The sequence below is a fragment of the Carex rostrata genome, chromosome 3, assembly GCF_964058835.1.
Source record: "Carex rostrata chromosome 3, lpCarRost1.2, whole genome shotgun sequence".
NCBI classification, from domain to species: domain Eukaryota; kingdom Viridiplantae; phylum Streptophyta; class Magnoliopsida; order Poales; family Cyperaceae; genus Carex; species Carex rostrata.
This window is the reverse complement of record NC_135920.1, coordinates 7,911,117-7,925,569: the sequence shown is the minus strand read 5'-3', so window position 1 is coordinate 7,925,569 and position 14,453 is coordinate 7,911,117. Positions and strand designations below refer to the sequence as shown.

Genomic DNA, 14,453 nt, shown 5'->3' with positions numbered 1-14,453 from the left:
TTTTAATTATTTTCGCACAACAATTTAGCAAGGTTTTTAGAATGAATAATCATTTTAGTACCCGCGTCATAGTAATCGTGCTATAGTATCCATACTTAGAGAAATAATATATTATGGTCTCCACTAATTTTATAGTCTCAACTAATTATTAGTCTAAAATTCAAGTAGCATCATTTCTCTATGATCCCCACTAATTATATAGTTTTTTTCTTTTACAATCTTCGCACTCATTTTCGCGTCAACCTTTCTCTAACAAAAATAGTTGATTTCATAGGAATAAATACTTCAATGCATATATATAAATACTTTTAGTACTTAAATATTAATATTTTCAGTGTCATATGTAAAAAAAATACTTAGATATGTATACCTTCGTAGTTATAAAATACTTTTAGTGTCATATGTAAAAAATATTTAGATATGTATACTTTCGTAGTTATAAATACTTAGAAGATAAGATATTAACACTTAAAAAAAATTAATACTTTGATGCGTGGCTTGTCATGATTATCTTTTTTGGAGTTCTCCAATCATCTCTCGTGAGTCTTCATCTAACAAAAATAGTTGACCTCATACGCATAAATACTTCAATGTATAAGTATAAATACTTTCAATACTTAGATATTAATACTTTCAGTGTCATATGTAAAAAATACTTGTAAGTATAGGTATAAATACTTGAACAGCGAGGTATAAATACTTGCGCAATGACGAGTCTAAAAGTACGTCAACATGGATCTCATTTGAAAGAAAATATTATGGAGATATTAATAATATGGAAAAAAAAATTAAAATTGTAGAGATTTTGCAGTCCTAGCAGAAAGTTATTTTTCTGCATTTAATTTTCGGTGATCCCCCAGCAGGTACAGTGCATGTACTATTATCTTCGCGCTACAGTACCCGCACAATAAATAATTGTTCACCTCATAGCTATAAATACTTCCGTGCATAAATATTAATACTTTAGAAAAAAAATTCGAATTGTGAAATTTTTGCAATTTCCACAAAAAGTTATTTTTCACATTTAATTTTTGATATTCCTCCTGCAAGTACTGTAGCGTGGGTACTGTTATCGGCTTCCTTTTAGAATGCAGCTTTACAGTTATCAAATGTGTAAAATTAAAAACAGTATATTTTTTTTAATTAATTTAACAAAATGGAAATAGACAAAAAGTCCGTCTTAATTCTTAACTATTCTCGTACTCCGATCCATGGACCAGATGGCAACGAAACGGTCCCCACAATCAGTTAGTTATATGGTCAACATCACGAAAGAGACCGTGTCTATATAGAACCTACTCTGTGTTTGTTTCCTTTCTTTCTTATTTCCACGTGGTCTCAGCTGGTCTTGACCGGTACATATTCTAAACTAAGAAAACAACATTTTACATCTAAGCCCCTGAAATAATCAGAAAAAACAAATGTTATATATAGCACGAGTGTCCCCTTTGTCTCCCTTCCCTCTCCCTCTCTTTCTCAAATGTATTTCTATCCTCCACCGTCTCTTTTGATATAGAGGTGGGGGTCTCAGAGAGGCGACTTGACCCCATTTATATATCACCGTTTTCAGAAATTAATGAACTTTCCAAGTCCTTGACCGCAAAAGATATCAGCTCGTGTCGTCTCCACAGAGCACATTTCGTAAACGCGGCAAACTGTTGGTTTTATCTGAGGTAAGGAAATTTTCAGATACACCCTCTAAAATGTTGCAACTTTTACTTCTGTTTTTGGGGATTGAAATGCCATGGATAATGGATTTCTTCCATTCTTGTGCTTCTCTGCTGAAATGCGGGAGCTGCTGCTTTGACGATCATTTGAGATGTGCCCTTCCAATGGTATAAATTACTTTTTAGCCCTTGAAAAAAATGCAATAAGATGAGTAGATACCTTAAGCGAGGTGAGAATATTCGTTTAACACCTTAAAAATGATTTCTGACAAATGGGTGGCAGCAATGGTGGGGTTGTTGCATTCAATGTTTTTGTTGATTTTTTATATTGCATTCAATTGAAAAGAGCACTAATGGATGAAGGTACTGGTGCTGTTCTCTGGTTCGTGTGAATGACATTGCACTTAAGTTCCAAAATAAAAAGAAGAAGATTGACATTACACTTTCCAAAAGAGTCCCGGTTAAGATTTGAAGTGAGCGAACCTCTTTCTGTTGGTTTCTGGGCTCAAGATTTTGTTTAAAGGGATTTTTTTGTACCAAATAATGAAGATTTTATAAGAACACTGTTTAGCTTATTCTTATAATTGCACCAGCTGATTTTGGATTTTATAAGTGAGCAATACTACTCTTTCTATTGGCTTTGACCAATCTGCCCCCCCCCCCCCCCCCCCCCCCCCCCCCCCCCCCCCCAAACACACACACTCTCTCTCTCTCTCTCTCACAAACAAAGTGGAAGTAAGTACTAAGCTAGATCGTCGAATAGAATTATGTAAGTGAACAAGTAGGTGTGCTAGATAATATTATAATTTAACACCATGTACAGCATGCAACATTTGCAATTTTATAAAAGCTACGCGCTTTCCTTGTAGCGTCTCCATTCCATGAGGATTGACTATCCTCTATTTATTGATACCACCTACCTATTATAAAGTTAGAAGCACAATTTAAATCATTTTTTTTAGTTAGGCAAAACTCAAATAATGCCATGGTACCAACAGACCAAGCTACCAAAGTGATGCTTCCAATCATAAGATGAGATATATATATATCTCTCTTAAGTTGAGAGCAAGTAATTCGTATTTGGCTTCAGATTCTCATTTATCTTCTTTTTGCTCCTCTTCTTTGTGAAATTACTCAGTCTTATTGTATATTTCCATAGTGTCCTTTATTTCGTACAGAATATATATATATATTTTTTTTCTTATTGATGGTTTTGTCAGCTTAAACAAATCACATGTATCAGTGTATCTTTTTGTTTATCTGAATTCCTGTTTACTTCCCAGGTGCTTTGTCAATACTCTCTTCATTTAGAAAAAAAGAGCTAGCTTCTGAAAATGGGTTCATGTGTGTCAAAAGCCAACTCAAGGCCGAAGGAGGGGAAACTCCCTCTCCCTTACCGGCCCAGAAAGCTGCGTCATAGAAAGGTCTTGACTCATGCACAAGAAGCATCTGCTGATTTTTCAGTGAGTGGGTTTGTACACATGGAGACAGCTGCAACTGCTCACAAAAAGGATGATAAATCTAAAAGGATGTTTCACCGAACCCAGGTTCAGTGGCACCATAGCCAGGTTGATTCCAATGGTGAGTTATATTTATCAATTACAATCTTCCTTTTTCTTTTATTTATGAGCTTAATTTGCATCAACCACCTGAGCTATAGATGGGAACTGGTCTAAGATAATTTTAATTCCTTTTATAGTTGAAGAGGTCGGAGGCCTCTCAAGCTCTTACCGAGTTATTTATATTTGTGTGGTGTTTCTGTATAGTCTAATTTTTTTGGTGGGGGCCACATCATTTTTCCTGTTTTTATATTTGTTCATCCGAGGGAAAACCACAGTTCTGAGTAGTGAGAGGATAAAGTTGGCGGCAGGATCCGCATCGAGCAGTTTGCAAAATGGCCTCTGGAGAAGCTAATTTTTGAAGAAAGACTTTTGTAACTAGAAAATCTTATATTGTTACACTTTTTTATAAGCTTTTTGCTCGTCAAAAACAGTTATTTTAAAAAAATAACTAATAACAATAAATTATAAAAGTAGGACTGGGCAAAAGGGACTTCGATCCTATTTAATATAGGAACCTAGGATGATTTGAATTGCTGAGGGAGAAACTCTCATCTCTAGTAACACTACTCACTTGTAATAGTTTATACCATGAAAGTAATAATTACCAAATGATTATATTAAACTGTAACCCCTTCACACTCATTTATATGTTTTTCTGTATGTTGCTAATATATATCTGTAGGTGTATGCCAAGAAGATGCCTGGTTTGACTCAGTCAGCATTCTCGAGTCAGATTCCGATGATGAATTCCGTAGTGTTCATGGAGGTATTTTTTTTTTTTTAACTTTTTAATATTTTGATTAAGCTTGAATATTCTATGTCATCATAGGATGTTAGATGCTCCTTATGGAGAAGGAAAGATTCTGATTACATCTAAAGAGAGAATTATGTATTTTATTAGGTAGACATATAAATGTGACAATAATCCGAACTTTTAGCATTCGCTCCTGAATCAAATATGAAAACATAAAGTAAACATGCAGTAAAAAAAATTTGTGCATAATTTGCTGACCTTTTTATCTTATCTTCCAGATTTCAATACAACACAAGTTACTCAATACGAGACAGCCTCACGTGTGGTAGATACAATGTGCCACGCCATTGATGATGCACGCTCAAGCGGGCCCATAACACTCGCGGTTGAACAATATTTAAAAGGAGATGGGGGCAAAAACGAAAAAGAAAAAACTCCTGATGAGCCTAGAATGAGCAATCCAATAACTGACGTTGCCTCTAAAACAAAGAAGTTCCTAACAAATTCATGTGCCGGGAGCTTTAAAGGGTTGAAAGAGAAAGCTGACGGGGAGGAGAAGCATAGCATGAATAAAGCTCCTTCATTTGTAAAAAAATTGTTACCATCAGTGAGCTTTAATGACAAGACGGCTGGTACAGGCTCTCCTTGTTCAAAGAGAAAATCAACGGTGATCAGGTTGTCCTATAAGAGGAAGTCTTATGACGGAGAAGAAGCCACTGAGTTTAGTATGGTTTACTACATTTTTTCTCTGTTATTTAAATACTAGTTCACTTTGTGACATTCAATTGACAAAATAGCCTAGAAGCGAACTTTATCTAATTACCCTCTAAACAAGTAAAACTGAAGGCATTTCCAGAGTGTTTTCTTGCCAAGGCATTTCCAGAGTGGTGATTTGAACAAGGAAAATGAAGACTCGATTCTTAAACACCAATCTTTTAATTTTATGGTATAAACTTGGGACAGTTTTGATAAACTTTGTGTTGCTTAAATTGCGCAGGTGCTTCAAAGAGGTTCTTGTACCGTCCAAAAGGAGGACTGTTGATACCAGCCTTCAGTGGAGAGAAACCAACAGCTGGATGCTGGTCTTATGTTGAACCTTCTACTTTTAAGCTACGGAGTGAAAGCTTTTTCAGGTACAAAGCCCCGATGGCGCCAATAATCAATAGACCAATATTCTTTCCTTTCTATTCAAATTTAGGTTCTGTTGTTTGTTTATTGATTTTCCTTTTTATTTTGGAGGGGTTGTTGATTGGTATTTCTAATCAAGCCTCCAGACGCGATATGAATGCTGGGGGTTGAAATCCTCGGATTGAAATATGTTGGGAAAATTACGGTTATATTACTGGACCTTAGGCACTTTATAGGAAAATCAGAAAACAATAACAAGAGAACAAATTTGAAAACAGAGACAAAAAGAAGGCACCAGCAGCGAACTATGCACCTTACTATCCAATTGGGGTCGATTTGTTTTTATGTCCCCGTAAAGTAAACCACATAGCACAGCACATCGACCTGCCGAATGTTAAGCCTCATGACAAGCTACCATCTCTCCTGGTTGTAAATATTCAGGTAAGTACATGCACTAAATTATAATATTTTCTTTAGACAATTGTAATACATTACATGAACCGCGGGCTTAGTACAGTGGCACGAGTCCTCGTCTCTTTACATAGAGGCGCAGGTTCAATTCTCGAGAATAGCATCTAAAAGATGCTGGGGTGTACGGGGCCCTTTAATAAAAATATAATTAATACATTACACAATTTTATGAATGCAATTTCAGCTGCCTACGTACCCAGCTGCAATGTTTCTTGGCGACAGTGATGGGGAAGGCATGAGTCTTGTTTTGTACTTCAAAATTTCCGACTGTTATGATAAGGAGGTTTCTCCTCATTTCCAAGATTCTTTGAAGGTATAGCCATTTTATTTCTTTGTTTAAGTTTTTGCAGAAATATTGCAGCTTAGTAAATAACACAAATAACTGATTCCAAATAATACTGAGCATATTCTCGTACACTTAACCAACTGCTTATAAAATGGAGAAATTGTATGAAAATCTCCAACATATCACCAATCCCTCTATTACTTGATATTAGTTCGGTTGAGCTCATTAACACTATGGTTAAAACTGTCAGTAATTCAATGCTTGATAAAGTATTACGTTTTCCATTATACTAGTCTATCAAAAGGAAAAGATTACTTACTGCTAAAGGAAAAAAAAAATCTAGGGTTTTGCATGCAGATAGGGTAATAAAATATGGTAAATTGTCGACTTCCATTGCATGTCGGAGGACTTAATGAAATATGGTAAATTGCTTGCAGAGATTCATTGAGAATGAAACTGAGAAGGTGAAGAACTTTACGAAGGAGTCAGTCGTCCCATACCGAGAGAGGCTCAAGATTTTGGCCGGGCTGGTGAACCCAGAAGACCTTCATTTGGGTGGCACCGAGAGGAAGCTCATTCAGGCTTACAACGACAAGCCTGTGCTCTCTCGCCCTCAGCACAGCTTTTATAAGGTAAGAAGAGCAATATTCTCTCCCCCCAAGACTACTAGGGTGGAACTAGAAAATTTAGATTTGGGGGGGGGGGGGGGGGGGGACTGAAACGTAAAATGTATAATGTTGTAAATACATAATGTGTGATCACTGGGGGTTGAACCCCAAGTCTCCACAATCACAAAATGATATTCTAACCACTAGGCTAGGCACATTATGTATAAGGTTGATACATAATGTAAATACATAACGCGTGGCACACATTTAACATTTTACTAGAGGGGTTGAAGTATATATGAACTAAAAAAAAAACGAAATTTCAATTAAATTTCTATACACAAGATTAAATGTTTTTAAATCAGCCAGACTTTCACCCGTGCAGCGGTGCAGGCGAGAATTACCATATGAGGCACAAAAGAATGAGAGCTCGACTTATTTTGTACTCAGTTTTCTTCACGTTTCCTTGCAGGGATCAAACTACTTTGAGGTAGATTTGGATGTGCACCGCTTCAGCTATATCTCAAGGAAGGGACTCGAGTCTTTCCGCGAGCGAATGAAGCATGGAGTTCTTGATTTGGGTCTAACAATTCAGGTTTGTTTTGTACCTTCTATTCATAATTAAGCTTTTTCTCATTTAAACATCTCATAGCTCGGTGAAATTTTGCAGCTGTGTTAATTTAACAACTTGTTTGCAACATATGTACATGAATTGTGCATAGCACCATAGCCTTCACCATTGAATTTACATTTTACCATATCTCCCATAGCTTCGGTTTTTCAAATAGTAAAAAGGTCATTAGGCGGCATTATTGGTAAGAAAAAAAATGAGAGATGATGTTTCCATAAAAGTTGGAGGAGGTGACACTATATGAGGGTTCAAATGCCTTAATTTTGTGTGCCTCTGTTATGCCTCTATTTTTATAACTAAAATAACTTAAAATTTTAAACTTAAATATCAAAATAGCAGTTAGATATGATCAATATCATTTTTATGCGCATGTAAAAGATCATGGCATTTCAATATTTTTTTATCAGTATCAAGAGCTTGCAAAAATACACCGATACAACCAAAATCGAAAGTGATAGTTTTTTATGCGCATGTAGAGAAACAATATAGATCACATATAAATATAGATAATTTTTTTATGTGCTTGCAAAAAATGGAGGCATGATGGAGGTACAAAATTTGGTGGCATAGAACCCTCCTCGGCACTATATACCACTTTTGTCAAAAATTAAAAGAAAGAAAGAAAGATGCAGATGGACTGATGGAGGCTTTTTCTATTCCAATTAACAATTTTTAACCCTAATTTGGAATTGGGTTTTTCAGGCTCAGAAGCAGGAGGAGCTGCCAGAGCAGGTACTGTGTTGTGTGAGGCTGAACAAAATTGATTTAGTAAATCACGGCCAGATTCCAACCATCGTCACTCTTGAGGATGATTAGTGGCTTTTATTGATTTTGTTGACTAATACAAAATTCTTCACAAAATAAATTGTTATTACTTTGAAGAGAAATCGTATGTTTTTGTTGTTTGAAGGACAAGGAGATAGTTGCTGTACCATGGAAAAAAAAAAGGCCTGTTATGAAAAGACAGATCCTTCTTAACTTCTTATTTATGCACTGAGCAAAGATGACTGGACTACAATGTAACATATCATGTATATTGGAACATATATAATGAAAAATTCATGTTTAACTATTGGTTGTTGGGTAATTATTACATTCGTTCATGAAAAAATCTTTCAAATTTTGTCCTGAATAGAGTAGTAATTTATTTCACTTGAAAAAGCATGAATCATGTACAATTTGAGGAGCGAATTCTGTACAATTTTTTAAGAAAAAAAAAAGGATGAATCTTGATTGTTTTACTAAACATAGTTTTTTTTTTTTTTTAACTTGGAAAAGCTAGCTATTGGTACCTATTCGCAGTGGTACAAGATAATATCCATCATGTAGTGCGAATTATCTATTGTTATATCAGGGAGTCCGGCTAGTATGATATAGGTGTAATATAACACCCACTACAAAATTAATTGATAGAAATTAATTGAATAGACTTTAAACGATTAATCTAATATTTTCGGGCTTTGAACTGTATGTGTAATTCTGTATGGTAGGTACAGAACAGCGGCCTAATTACTTAGCTCTGCGGCCTAACTTAGCTCTACTTTAATTTTGCGGTGTATTTATTATCATCCAGTTCAATAAGTCAAAAGACTTGAAATCATAAAGGCCAGACTCTGCAACTACCTCTTTGAAAATACCAGCTGTTTGAGAGAAGTTTCATAATGATTCACACATGAGGTAGTTTGATCAACCACTAAACAACTGATTAATGTGGTCCAAACTAAAAGAGTTTAAAAAAGTTATCCCTATCAAACTCGAAATGATATTTACGGAGTGATTAGGCAGAAAAAACAATGCAACCATCCAGGTATTTGTGAAATGCTATAATCATTCCTTCAACCTGCTTTAAACAGCCAAGCAGAAGCTAGCTGCAAAGTATTATTTCACATATCGTATGAACTACACAAAATCCTGAGAATATTACCTAAAGAAAAAGAAAAAAAAAAAAGAAAAAAAAAAGGAAAATACTTGAAACCTATACAAAATATTCACAAGAGATCAGTAAATTCCAGATGGACATAAATCCTAAATTTCTCACACACACACACAAAAACAAAGCCATATAAGTGCTATTGAGTTATGCTTCGCTTGTAAGAAACCGAGGCGGCATTAGTTTCTCAACCCGTAGTGCTTTTTGTCATAATGTACATCGAAGTTCTTGGTGTTAGTGGACCAATTTAGAAATCCACATAAATTTAGTGCAGCTAAGAATCAACAAGCGTTGCAGCTTACTTATCCCCATTCGATGCTTGCTTTTTGCCTGCATATTCATCCATTAGTTAAAAGCAAATAGTTGGTGTGTTATAATCAGCTATATATAATATGAGGAGGGTTCAAATGCCTCCATTTTTTGTGCCTCCATCATGCCTCTATTTTTAAAAACTTAAATAACTCAAAGTTTACAACTTAAACGTCAAAATAAAACCGTTAGATGTGATCTATGTTATTTTCTCTATGTGCCCATAAAAAATTATCACATTTTGATTTTGTTTTTATATGAATCAATAAGTTGAAAAATCAACGTCTAGAAATTATCCACATTTGTATACATTTTTACAAGCTCAAGATGACAATCAAAACAAAGTTGAAATGCCATAATTTTTTACATGTGCATAGATAAAATGATATAGTTCATATCCAACGGTTTTTTTTTAATTTTAAGATTTAAATTTTGAGTTATTCAAGTTTTTAAAAATGGAGGCATGATGGAGGCACAAAAAATGGAGGCATTTGAACCCTCCTCATATAATATAGCATTTTGGCATCTTGTGGTGGTCCAACAAGTTATAAGGATCACCAACCAACTTTATTCCAAAAAAACCACCAATTGTACTATTTATTGTTTACATAAACTCATATCTTTTTTTACATCTTAATACTATTTATTGTTTGTAATTACCTCTTTTAAACCACGATTTTCTGAAAGCCTGTCTGATATGGCGTTCATGCTTTTTAAGAAGATCATCAATCAAGTGGGGCTGTAATGACATTGGACCTGAGAATTCCATTCTCTCACTTGGCCCCTGCTCCGTTTCCTTCATTTCAAGTTTGTGTAAATATCAGTTATTATTCTTAACTGGCAAAAAATGCAAATGAACAAAGGATGGCACTACCAGAGAACTACAATTGAGGATTAGTTATGTGGGAGAGTGAAACAAATAGTTATAGCAACAGTAACAGTGCATATCAGTACTGGTACTACCAAATCCCTAGACAAAACATAAAATACATACCACAGTGCTACTCCTAGCTGAGGTGCCTTCTTGGAAGTAAGCATCAAACGACTCACATGATTCAGGTCGATCTAATTGTGACCATTTTTTCAGAAAACCCCGCTTCAGCCCATCATTGCACTGTTCTTTTAAATCATTCATATTTTTATCTTCCCTCTTGTTATAATCTTCATTTCTGATAAGTTCATCCCTAGAAATAGGCCTCCTCTCTGCTCTGGGCTTCTTGGCCCAAGCAAAGTTGTTAGAAGCAACAATCAATGGGCCTGAGAAGGCCCCATCCTGTTGGTCATTTTCTGAATCAAACATGTGGTGCGTTCCACCAAATCTGCGAAGACTTTGAATATGTTCGGGAACTAATTCTGGCAAAGGTTTCAAATCCACATGTAGCCGTGTGTTCTGGCCATTCAATTTGCGCCTTGTCTCTTGCCTAGGCTTGCTTCTCAATTCCTGAAAAGAAAAATGTATAAGATCTACAAGGTTTAATCGCTTTTGGTAATTTAGAACCGGTAGAAATTTACTGCTAAGCACTAGAGCATGTACCTCATGGGGGCGATCTTGTACTTTGGCGGCATCTGTTGCCTCGCGAGCAGCCCTGTTCTGTCTTGATTGCCTTTTAGAAGAATCCTGAAATCGTAGTCTGACAACACCACTCTTGCGCCTACAGAAAATATGAGATGGTCAAGACTGAGAGAATGAATTCCAATGAAATGCACAAATAGGGGCAGTACTCTTGGATCTATCTCCTTTATTAGTACCTGCTTGAATCCTCACGAATCTTAGCATCCAACTCTTTGTTTGGTGTGTATTTCGGTAGGCTCGACGGTTCACATGCATATGGCTCAGTCTTGAAGTACTGCCAATACAAACAATAATATAATTCTCTTGTCACAATAGATATAAAAAGAAGAATTAATGGGTGAACTTCTCAGAAAGAAGCTAACCTCGGAACTGAGGGCACTCGACGCGGTGCCTCGTTTGTAAGGCTCGACAGAGAGAAGAGTCTCTAACAAGCTGAAGGCATTGCCGGGTACTTTGTTAAGTGTCTCCTGAAGGGAACTCCTATATGGATGGTGAGGCTTAAAAATCGTGGCGTGCGGTAATTTTGACTTTTTCCAGTACTCCTCTGGCGGGGAGCCACATAGCTTGAATATTTTATGCAATTGCTCAATCTGCAATTTTTTGAATTTCGATTTAACAAAAAAAAGGTGTTTATTATTTAATTGCCACTACACTGATAAATTTGTCTATTGGCACTTGAGATTTGCATCCTGAGCTGGTACCGCTTCTTGTCAGGTCAGGGAAAAATAGTGGTGCTGATCAATTCAGGAATCAAACAAAAATTGTTACCAGACAGAAATAATAGAAATTAATACTGTTGTTATTAGTGCTATAATTGTTACCAGCATCATCGCCATCATAGTTTAAATATTAGCAATACTGCTGTTGCTGTTTTTTTGCAGCTGAGTTGGGGCATAGTTGATGCACTACTATGAAGTCACTACCGAAATAAGGACCATTAGGTATGGTAACGGTACGAAACATTCCATATTGCATTCACTTGTGAATTATCACTGGTACAATACCTCTGTTCTTCCTGTCAAGATAGGCTTTCCATGAAAAATCTCAGCAAAAACGCACCCAACACTCCACAAATCGACCGATACATCATAGGTGGTCGAGCCCAACAGGAGCTCAGGGGGGCGGTACCAGAGAGTTACAACCCGGCTAGTTAGCTGGGGTTTGTCTTTGGGGTCATAGAAATTCGCAAGCCCAAAATCAGCCATTTTGAGAACGCCTTCATTGTTCACCAAAAGATTTGCACCTTTTATGTCCCGGTGGATTATGCCGCGAGAGTGGCAGTGCTCTAAACCTGAGAGAAGCTGGTGCATGTAGCATTTTACCTGAAATTAGATGAATAAAAGAAAAAAAAATTAATAATTATTGTGGTGACAAAAAGGGGACTGAATTTCTGTAACATGTGTAAAGTACTAATAACTTGGCCAATATGCTTCAATTAGGAAGAACTAGATTAAATGGATAGTTAATAGAACAGCTGGAGGTCAATCTGAGGCTTAATTGTGTCTCAACAATAACTGCAAACATGTGCAACTCCACAATCTACAACCCATGGATCCCCATTAAATTAAACTGAGAAAAAACATTGAACCTGAGATTCGGTGAATTTTATATCAGGGTCAGATGACAAGCCAGCAAGATCGTGTTCCATGTACTCGAAAACAAGATATAAGCTGCATGAAAGCCTTGATGCAATTAACCCCTCCAGTTTCATTATATTTGGGTGGTTCAACCTTCTTAGAATTTGAATTTCTCGCGCCATGAATCGAACACTTTCTGGCTCAAAATTATCGAATCGCACCTTCTTTAAAGCAACAATTTTTCCTGACTCAAGATCACGGGCCCTGAATACACTGCTGTATGTACCTTGACCCACCTGGTACAAATAAGGTACAAAATATTAATGCTCAAAGAAAAAGCAATATAAACATTTTTTTTCTTTTATTTTAGTAAAATTCAATTAAATTAGAAAGGAAACAAAATTGCCGTCGCTGGTGCGCCCACATTGTAAGGTACTGGCTCCAGTTGGTACAACTGTTATTTTAGAATTTTGATTGAACATAAGAGAGAATAATGGGTACAAGGTTCCAATTAGAAACCAAAAAGAACAGCAATAAAAGAGAAGTGAAATAACAAGAAGATGATCATTACTGTTGATAATTTAGTATGCTTTTGGTACAAGCTATTGATAGATTTAATTAATTCCAACAGCTATATTATACGATACCAGTCTCATAATTTAAGATTCAAAAGCTAATCCAATTTTCTCTTCTTTTGTATTATTTTCTTCTTCCGTTTTTGTGTGATCATGGCAAAATTGAGACGGCCTCCGTACAAAGACACAAATACAAACATCAAAAAGTGAAAAAGAGACGGCGCTTGAAATACCTTCTCCAGTTTCTCAAAATTGTCAGCTTTTAGTGGGACCCACCCCTGAATGGCCTCTCCGGCAACAGCACTGAGCCACGGGGGCCATCCGGCAGCCACCTGTTCTCCTTCCAAGTACTTGTGCAGATTTCTAAGCCGGAAGCTTCTAGAACTCATCGAGCTCCCTACAACCGTACCATCCGTACCGGTAGCAGTCTCCACTGATTTCCTCATGTCGCTCTCGGATTCCTTCTTATTTGATTTGTCAATTACATTCTCTTTGGCCTCATTGGAGGTGAAGCTTGTTGCCTCTTTTGCCATGCTGGTTGTTTCGCCAGTTGGAGCAATGCATTTAGGTTTCCAGATTTGGCCATGCTTCCCATGATGCTCGTGCTTTGAAACAAAGCAACCCATCGCTGGAGGGAGAAGGAAAGAGAGGAATTTGGGGATTTTCTTTCTTTTCTCCAGATTTAACAAATGTGATTAACCAAGTGATCTCTTCTCGGATCAAGAAAGATGGGAAAACATATCAATTTCTTTCTCTCTAAAGGCTCCGAGCAAGACAACAAACGATCTCTCACCCATTGCTCTTTACAAAATGCATCAATCGAAACCCAAAAGGAACATAGATCGATCGACGACTCTTCTGTTAGATTGAGTATCGTAGATTGACAAAAAAAAAAGGCCAATTTGCCCCTTCGCTCTACAAAATCGCAACCAACCAAAACCCAGTCAATAAAAACTTGAAAAGAAACATGGAACTCCGTCAAAGAAACCTTTTTAAACAAAATCCCTTGAGAGAGTAGACAAATTAGATATAGAGGGAGAGAAACCAGGTTGGATCTTTGAAAGAATGCCGCTTGGCTTGGCAACTGGGTCGCATAGTTATGGACCAGTTACCTAGAGATATATTGAAGAGAGAGAGAGAGGCTTTTATTTTAATGAAGGAAGGTCGTGGCAGAATCAACGCGGGAAGAAGTGGGGTCTCCTCTTTGGTTGCTTTCTCTCTTTTTTTTCTTTCACCTTTTGATTTTTTATTGTTCTCCGGGTTTGATTTTCTCACTGGCAGTGTGAAAGCGACCTGGACTTGGTGAAAATTGTAGCCGTTGTGTCCGAGTGAGGTGCTGCCCCCAGGCTCAGGTAAGTGAGAAAATAATACTACCACTGGGT

The 14,453-nt window shown here is 36.6% G+C and overlaps 2 protein-coding genes across 5 annotated transcripts; one reads left to right on the top strand and one right to left on the bottom strand.

Moving 5' to 3' along the window:
• Positions 1–1,350: 1,350 nt before the first annotated feature.
• On the top strand, positions 1,351–7,957 carry LOC144551250 (uncharacterized). Of its 3 annotated transcripts, none has more exons than XM_078299146.1 (10): positions 1,351–1,835; positions 2,951–3,248; positions 3,912–3,995; positions 4,262–4,708; positions 4,981–5,116; positions 5,390–5,552; positions 5,767–5,895; positions 6,306–6,500; positions 6,949–7,071; positions 7,810–7,957. In XM_078299146.1, exons 2-10 carry the CDS (start codon positions 3,002–3,004, stop codon positions 7,921–7,923), a joined length of 1,638 nt encoding a protein of 545 aa, XP_078155272.1. In that variant the 5' UTR covers positions 1,351–1,835; positions 2,951–3,001; the 3' UTR covers positions 7,924–7,957. The 3 variants fall into 3 exon arrangements, with proteins under 3 accessions (XP_078155272.1, XP_078155271.1, XP_078155273.1); XM_078299145.1 differs by having other exon boundaries at positions 1,451–1,673; XM_078299147.1 differs by lacking the exon at positions 1,351–1,835 and adding an exon at positions 2,747–2,839.
• A 992-nt stretch (positions 7,958–8,949) lies between these two features.
• LOC144551255 (protein IMPAIRED IN BABA-INDUCED STERILITY 1-like) lies at positions 8,950–14,195 on the bottom strand. 2 transcript variants are annotated; one of them, XM_078299152.1, is made up of 9 exons: positions 13,305–14,195; positions 12,508–12,792; positions 11,924–12,241; positions 11,282–11,509; positions 11,096–11,193; positions 10,881–10,998; positions 10,341–10,787; positions 10,007–10,142; positions 8,950–9,367 (listed from the first exon to the last, which is right to left on the bottom strand). In XM_078299152.1, the coding sequence occupies exons 1-9, from the start codon at positions 13,695–13,697 to the stop codon at positions 9,336–9,338; spliced, it is 2,055 nt and encodes a 684-aa protein (XP_078155278.1). In that variant the 5' UTR covers positions 13,698–14,195; the 3' UTR covers positions 8,950–9,335. The 2 variants fall into 2 exon arrangements, with proteins under 2 accessions (XP_078155278.1, XP_078155279.1); XM_078299153.1 differs by having other exon boundaries at positions 9,190–9,367; positions 10,344–10,787; positions 13,305–14,193.
• Between the last annotated feature and the right edge of the window lie 258 nt (positions 14,196–14,453).